The 7,993-nt window shown below is 42.3% G+C and overlaps 1 protein-coding gene across 1 annotated transcript; it reads left to right on the forward strand.

Moving 5' to 3' along the window:
* Nucleotides 1-1,314: 1,314 nt before the first annotated feature.
* LOC135535995 (uncharacterized) lies at nucleotides 1,315-1,886 on the forward strand (the record flags this gene model as incomplete). The annotated part of the gene is made up of 1 exon (XM_064962391.1): nucleotides 1,315-1,886. A coding segment is annotated over one exon (572 nt), but the record flags the coding sequence as incomplete, so codon positions are not given.
* Nucleotides 1,887-7,993: the final 6,107 nt, after the last annotated feature.

A 7,993-nucleotide genomic window follows, 5' to 3' on the forward strand; every position in this document is an offset into this window, starting at 1 on the left:
CCACTATATAATGTTCTGATGTAATGTTCTATAACTACCACTATATAATGTTCTATAACTACCACTATATAATGTTCTATAACTACCACTATATAATGTTCTATAACTACCACTATATAATGTCTTCATTCTGTTCTATAACTACCACTATATAATGTTCTGTAACTATCACTATGTAGTGTTCTATAACTACCACTATATAATGTTCTATAACTACCACTATATAGAATGTTCTATAACTACCACTATATAATGTTCTATAACTACCAATATATAATGTTTATAACTACCACTATAGAATGTTCTGTAACTACCACTATATAATGTTCTATAACTACCACTATAGAATGTTATATAACTACTACTATATAATGTTTATAACTACCACTATATAATGTATAATGTTCTGTAACTACCACTATATAATGTTCTATAACTACCACTATATAATGTTCTATAACTACCACTATATAATGTTCTAATAACTTCCTTAATGTTCTATAACTACCACTATATAATGTTCTGTAACTACCACTATATAATGTTCTATAACTACCACTATATAATGTTCTATAACTACCACTATATAATGTTCTATAACTACCACTATATAATGTTCTATAACTACCACTATATAATGTTCTGTAACTACCACTATATAATGTTCTATAACTACCACTATATAATGTTCTGTAACTACCACTTTAATGTTCTATAACTACTCACTATATAATGTTCTGTAACTACCACTATATAATGTTCTTATAACTACCACTATATAATGCTCCTAAATTTACCACTATATAATGTTCTATAACTACCACTACATAATGTTCTATAACTACCACTGTATAATGTTCTATAACTACCACTATATAGTGTTCTATAACTACCACTATATAATGTTCTATAACTACCACTATATAATGTTCTTATAACTACCACTATATAATGTTCTGTAACTACCACTATATAATGTTCTGTAACTACCACTGTATAATGTTCTATAACTACCACTATATAATGTTCTATAACTACCACTATATAATGTTCTGTAACTACCACTTTATAATGTTCTATAACTACCACTATATAATGTTCTGTAACTACCACTATATAATGTTTTATAACTACCACTATATAATGTTCTATAACTACCACTATATAATGTTCTATAACTACCACTATATAATGTTCTGTAACTACCACTATATAATGTTCTATAACTACCACTATATAGTGTTCTATAACTACCACTATATAATGTTCTATAACTACCACTATATAATGTGATGTAATGTAACTACCAACCAGCCACCTGCCAGCAGCCAGTCAACAGCCATCCAGCCATCCACCATCAAATCCAGCCAGACAACCACAACCCACCAGCCAGCCACCAGCCAGCAAGCCAGCCAGCCAGAAACCAGCCATCCAGCCACCATCCATCCACCATCCAGCCTGCCAGCCAGACAACCACAACCCACCAGCCAGCCACCAGCTTGCCAGCCACCATCCAGCCACCAGTCAACCAGTCATCCCCCATCCAGCCAGCCAGCCAGACAACCACAACCCACCAGCCAGCCACCAGCCAGACAACCACAACCCACCATACAGCCAGCCAGCCAGCCACCATACAGCCACCATCCAGCCACCCAGCCATCAGCCACCAGCCAGCCAGCCACCCACCAGCCATCCACAAGCCAGCCAGCAAGCAACCTGCCAGCCACAAGCCAGCCAGCCAGCCACCACCTGGCCAGACAGCCACAACCCATCAGCAAGCAGCCACCAGCCAGCCAGCCAATAGCCAGCCAGCCACCCACACACCCACCAGCCAGACAGCAAACCACCAGCCAGTCATCGGCCACCAGCCAGCCAGCCACCTGCCAGTCGGCTTCCTCCCTCCCTCCCTCCCTCCCTCCCTCCCTCCCTCCCTCCCGCTTCCCTTGTATTTTTCTCTCTCTGTGTTTATTAACAACTTCAATCATCAGGCTGCATCTCTAAGGACAAGCAGATGGCCTTTCTTCTCTTTCCCAGCAGGAATTAGAGGCATCAACACTAAACAGTACATTCCACCCAGTGACATCAATTTGGCCTGCTATTACCAGCTCTGCTGTCTTTAAGAGGACCAGGGAAATTAAAACATAGAAATGACTGAAGCAATTGGATTCCATCTATTCAGCCCCATGCTTTTGTTCCATTCCAGCCCCATGTGTTTTATTCCATTCATCACTATGTGTTTTATTCCATTCAGCCCCATGTTTTATTCCATTCAACCCCATGTGTTTTATTCCATTCAGCCCCATGTGTTTTATTCCATTCAGCCCCATGTGTTTTATTCCATTCAACCCCATGTGTTTTATTCCATTCAGCCCCATGTGTTTTGTTCCATTCAACCCCATGCGTTTTATTCCATTCAGCCCCATGTGTTTTTTATTCAACCTCATGTGTTTTATTCCATTCAACCTCATGTGTTTTGTTCCATCACCATGTGTTTTATTCCATTCAGCCCCATGTGTTTTATTCCATTCAGCCCCATGTGTTTTATTATTCAACCCCATGTGTTTTATTCAACCCCATGTGTTTTATTCAATTCAACCCCATGTGTTTTATTCCATTCAGCCCCATGTGTTTCATTCCACCAGCCCCTATGTGTTTTATTCCCTATCTAGCCCCATGTGTTTTATTCCATTCAACTCCATGTGTTTTATTCCATTCAGCCCCATGTTTTATTCCATTCAGCCCCATGTGTTTTATTCCATTCAACCCCATGTGTTTTATTCCATTCAGCCCCATGTGTTTTATTCCATTCAGCCCCATGTGTTTTATTCAATTCAACCTATGTGTTTTATTCCATTCAGCCCCATGTGTTTTATTCCATTCAGCCTCATGTGTTTTATTCCATTCAGCCCCATGTGTTTTATTCCATTCAACCCCATGTGTTTTATTCCATTCAGCCCCATGTGTTTTATTCCATTCATCACCATGTGTTTTATTCCATTCAGCCCCATGTGTTTTATTCCATTCAGCCCCATGTGTTTTATTCAATTCAACCCCATGTGTTTTATTCAATTCAACCCCATGTGTTTTATTCCATTCAACCCCATGTGTTTTATTCCATTCAACCCCATGTGTTTTATTCCATTCAGAATCACCAGAGCATGACTTTCCTCTTCCTTTCTGAATACATTATCTATAGTTAGACATGAATACATTATCTTCAGTTAGACATGGATACATTATCTATAGTTAGACATGAATACATTACCTCCAGTTAGCCATGAATAAATTATCTTGAGTTAGCCGTCAACAAGTTCTCTCCAGTTAGCCATGAATACATTTTCTTCAGTACCCATTCATACATACATTATCTCCAGTTATCCATTAATGAATTGTCATCAGTCAGCCATGAACACGTACTCTGCAGTAACCATGAATTCATTATCTCCAGTTATCCATGAAAACATTATCTCCAGTTATCAATGAACACATTATCTCCAGTAACCATCTCATTATCTCCAGTTAACCACTGATACATTATCTCCAGTTAACCACTGATACATTATTTCCGGTTACCCATGCATACATTATCTGCAGTTATCCATGAATAAATGGTCATCAGTTAGCCATGGCTGAAGAAAACAAATGAGTCATACAGGGTTATGATCTGCTTCCACCATAACCAGGTTATAAATGACAAACTCCAAAGGACCCTGTTTTATAGTGTAGTGAAGAGAAGCAGAGCAGCGGCACAGAAGGAGGAGGAAGGATGGAGAAGGAGGAGGCAGAAATGAGTTTAAAATCTTTCCTTTCTTTCTTCTCTCTCTCTCATTCCTTCTCCCCTCCATCCTTTCGTTCTGTGCCGATGGTCTGTTTCTCCCTCGTTTCCTATAAAAGAGGGTCCTTCATATGACATTGAGGTTTTCTCTCCACAAAAGCCTTGGTAGTGTGGAGAAATAACCATATGTTTCATAATGAATATCAGGTAATTACATTGAAATTAACAATGTGCAATGTTTTTGGCTAAAAACGCTTCACCTCAGTCCAATTCTTGCAGTAAACGTTTGCCCACTTGTCTCTGTTAGTATGAGGACGTATTCAGTGACAACTGCTATTTGGTGTCAGGTCCGATTCAGTGACAACTGCTATTCGGTGTCAGGTCATATTCAGTGACAACTGCTATTCGGTGTCAGGTCATATTCAGTGACAACTGCTATTTGGTGTCAGGTCATATTCAGTGACAACTGCTCTCCTGTTCTCCTAAGGAGCTAGCAGGTCTAAGAGTCAGATTAGAGCCTGTTTGCCTAAGGAGCTAGTAGGTCTAAGAGTCAGATTAGAGCCTATTTGCCTAAGGAGCTAGCAGGTCTAAGAGTCAGATTAGAGCCTGTTCTCCTAAGGAGCTAGCAGGTCTAAGAGTCAGATTAGAGCCTATTTGCCTAAGGAGCTAGCAGGTCTAAGAGTCAGATTAGAGCCTGTTCACCTAAGGAGCTAGCAGGTCTAAGAGTCAGATTAGAGCCTGTTTGCCTAAGGAGCTAGCAGGTCTAAGAGTCAGATTAGAGCCTATTTGCCTAAGGAGCTAGCAGGTCTAAGAGTCAGTTTAGAGCCTATTTGCCTAAGGAGCTAGCAGGTCTAAGAGTCAGATTAGAGCCTATTTGCCTAAGGAGCTAGTAGGTCTAAGAGTCAGATTAGAGCCTGTTCTCCTAAGGAGCTAGCAGGTCTAAGAGTCAGATTAGAGCCTGTTGTCCTAAGGAGCTAGCAGGTCTAAGAGTCAGATTAGAGCCTGTTTGCCTAAGGAGCTAGCAGGTCTAAGAGTCAGATTAGAGCCTGTTGTCCTAAAGAGCTAGCAGGTCTAAGAGTCAGATTAGAGCCTGTTGTCCTAAGGAGCTAGCAGGTCTAAGAGTCAGATTAGAGCCTGTTTGCCTAAGGAGCTAGCAGGTCTAAGAGTCAGATTAGAGCCTGTTGTCCTAAGGAGCTAGCAGGTCTAAGAGTCAGATTAGAGCCTATTTGCCTAAGGAGCTAGCAGGTCTAAGAGTCAGATTAGAGCCTATTTGCCTAAGGAGCTAGCAGGTCTAAGAGTCAGATTAGAGCCTATTTGCCTAAGGAGCTAGCAGGTCTAAGAGTCAGATTAGAGCCTGTTCTCCTAAGGAGCTAGCAGGTCTAAGAGTCAGATTAGAGCCTGTTCTCCTAAGGAGCTAGCAGGTCTAAGAGTCAGACTAGAGCCTGTTGTCCTAAGGAGCTAGCAGGTCTAAGAGTCAGATTAGAGCCTATTTGCCTAAGGAGCTAGCAGGTCTAAGAGTCAGACTAGAGCCTATTTGCCTAAGGAGCTAGCAGGTCTAAGAGTCAGATTAGAGCCTATTTGCCTAAGGAGCTAGCAGGTCTAAGAGTCAGACTAGAGCCTATTTGCCTAAGGAGCTAGCAGGTCTAAGAGTCAGATTAGAGCCTATTTGCCTAAGGAGCTAGCAGGTCTAAGAGTCAGACTAGAGCCTATTTGCCTAAGGAGCTAGCAGGTCTAAGAGTCAGATTAGAGCCTATTTGCCTAAGGAGCTAGTAGGTCTAAGAGTCAGACTAGAGCCTATTTGCCTAAGGAGCTAGCAGGTCTAAGAGTCAGATTAGAGCCTATTTGCCTAAGGAGCTAGTAGGTCTAAGAGTCAGATTAGAGCCTGTTCTCCTAAGGAGCTAGCAGGTCTAAGAGTCAGATTAGAGCCTATTTGCCTAAGGAGCTAGCAGGTCTAAGAGTCAGATTCGAGCCTATTTGCCTAAGGAGCTAGTAGGTCTAAGAGTCAGACTAGAGCCTATTTGCCTAAGGAGCTAGCAGGTCTAAGAGTCAGATTAGAGCCTATTTGCCTAAGGAGCTAGTAGGTCTAAGAGTCAGATTAGAGCCTGTTCTCCTAAGGAGCTAGCAGGTCTAAGAGTCAGATTAGAGCCTATTTGCCTAAGGAGCTAGCAGGTCTAAGAGTCAGATTAGAGCCTGTTCACCTAAGGAGCTAGTAGGTCTAAGAGTCAGATTAGAGCCTGTTCACCTAAGGAGCTAGTAGGTCTAAGAGTCAGATTAGAGCCTGTTCACCTAAGGAGCTAGTAGGTCTAAGAGTCAGATTAGAGCCTATTTGCCTAAGGAGCTAGCAGGTCTAAGAGTCAGACTAGAGCCTGTTTGCCTAAGGAGCTAGTAGGTCTAAGAGTCAGATTAGAGCCTGTTCTCCTAAGGAGCTAGTAGGTCTAAGAGTCAGATTAGAGCCTGTTCTCCTAAGGAGCTAGTAGGTCTAAGAGTCAGATTAGAGCCTGTTCTCCTAAGGAGCTAGCAGGTCTAAGAGTCAGATTAGAGCCTGTTCGCCTAAGGAGCTAGTAGGTCTAAGAGTCAGATTAGAGCCTATTTGCCTAAGGAGCTAGTAGGTCTAAGAGTCAGATTAGAGCCTGTTCTCCTAAGGAGCTAGTAGGTCTAAGAGTCAGATTAGAGCCTGTTGTCCTAAGGAGCTAGTAGGTCTAAGAGTCAGACTAGAGCCTATTTGCCTAAGGAGCTAGCAGGTCTAAGAGTCAGATTAGAGCCTATTTGCCTAAGGAGCTAGCAGGTCTAAGAGTCAGACTAGAGCCTATTTGCCTAAGGAGCTAGCAGGTCTAAGAGTCAGATTAGAGCCTATTTGCCTAAGGAGCTAGTAGGTCTAAGAGTCAGACTAGAGCCTATTTGCCTAAGGAGCTAGCAGGTCTAAGAGTCAGATTAGAGCCTATTTGCCTAAGGAGCTAGTAGGTCTAAGAGTCAGATTAGAGCCTGTTCTCCTAAGGAGCTAGCAGGTCTAAGAGTCAGATTAGAGCCTATTTGCCTAAGGAGCTAGCAGGTCTAAGAGTCAGATTAGAGCCTATTTGCCTAAGGAGCTAGTAGGTCTAAGAGTCAGACTAGAGCCTATTTGCCTAAGGAGCTAGCAGGTCTAAGAGTCAGATTAGAGCCTATTTGCCTAAGGAGCTAGTAGGTCTAAGAGTCAGATTAGAGCCTGTTCTCCTAAGGAGCTAGCAGGTCTAAGAGTCAGATTAGAGCCTATTTGCCTAAGGAGCTAGCAGGTCTAAGAGTCAGATTAGAGCCTATTTGCCTAAGGAGCTAGTAGGTCTAAGAGTCAGATTAGAGCCTGTTCTCCTAAGGAGCTAGCAGGTCTAAGAGTCAGATTAGAGCCTATTTGCCTAAGGAGCTAGCAGGTCTAAGAGTCAGATTAGAGCCTGTTCACCTAAGGAGCTAGTAGGTCTAAGAGTCAGATTAGAGCCTGTTCACCTAAGGAGCTAGTAGGTCTAAGAGTCAGATTAGAGCCTGTTCTCCTAAGGAGCTAGCAGGTCTAAGAGTCAGATTAGAGCCTATTTGCCTAAGGAGCTAGCAGGTCTAAGAGTCAGACTAGAGCCTGTTTGCCTAAGGAGCTAGTAGGTCTAAGAGTCAGATTAGAGCCTGTTCTCCTAAGGAGCTAGTAGGTCTAAGAGTCAGATTAGAGCCTGTTCTCCTAAGGAGCTAGTAGGTCTAAGAGTCAGATTAGAGCCTGTTCTCCTAAGGAGCTAGCAGGTCTAAGAGTCAGATTAGAGCCTGTTCGCCTAAGGAGCTAGTAGGTCTAAGAGTCAGATTAGAGCCTATTTGCCTAAGGAGCTAGTAGGTCTAAGAGTCAGATTAGAGCCTGTTCTCCTAAGGAGCTAGTAGGTCTAAGAGTCAGATTAGAGCCTGTTGTCCTAAGGAGCTAGTAGGTCTAAGAGTCAGATTAGAGCCTATTTGCCTAAGGAGCTAGTAGGTCTAAGAGTCAGATTAGAGCCTATTTGCCTAAGGAGCTAGTAGGTCTAAGAGTCAGATTAGAGCCTGTTCTCCTAAGGAGCTAGCAGGTCTAAGAGTCAGATTAGAGCCTGTTCGCCTAAGGAGCTAGTAGGTCTAAGAGTCAGATTAGAGCCTGTTCTCCTAAGGAGCTAGCAGGTCTAAGAGTCAGATTAGAGCCTGTTCGCCTAAGGAGCTAGTAGGTCTAAGAGTCAGATTAGAGCCTCT

The sequence above is a fragment of the Oncorhynchus masou genome, unplaced genomic scaffold, assembly GCF_036934945.1.
Source record: "Oncorhynchus masou masou isolate Uvic2021 unplaced genomic scaffold, UVic_Omas_1.1 unplaced_scaffold_5417, whole genome shotgun sequence".
Lineage (NCBI taxonomy): Eukaryota > Metazoa > Chordata > Actinopteri > Salmoniformes > Salmonidae > Oncorhynchus > Oncorhynchus masou.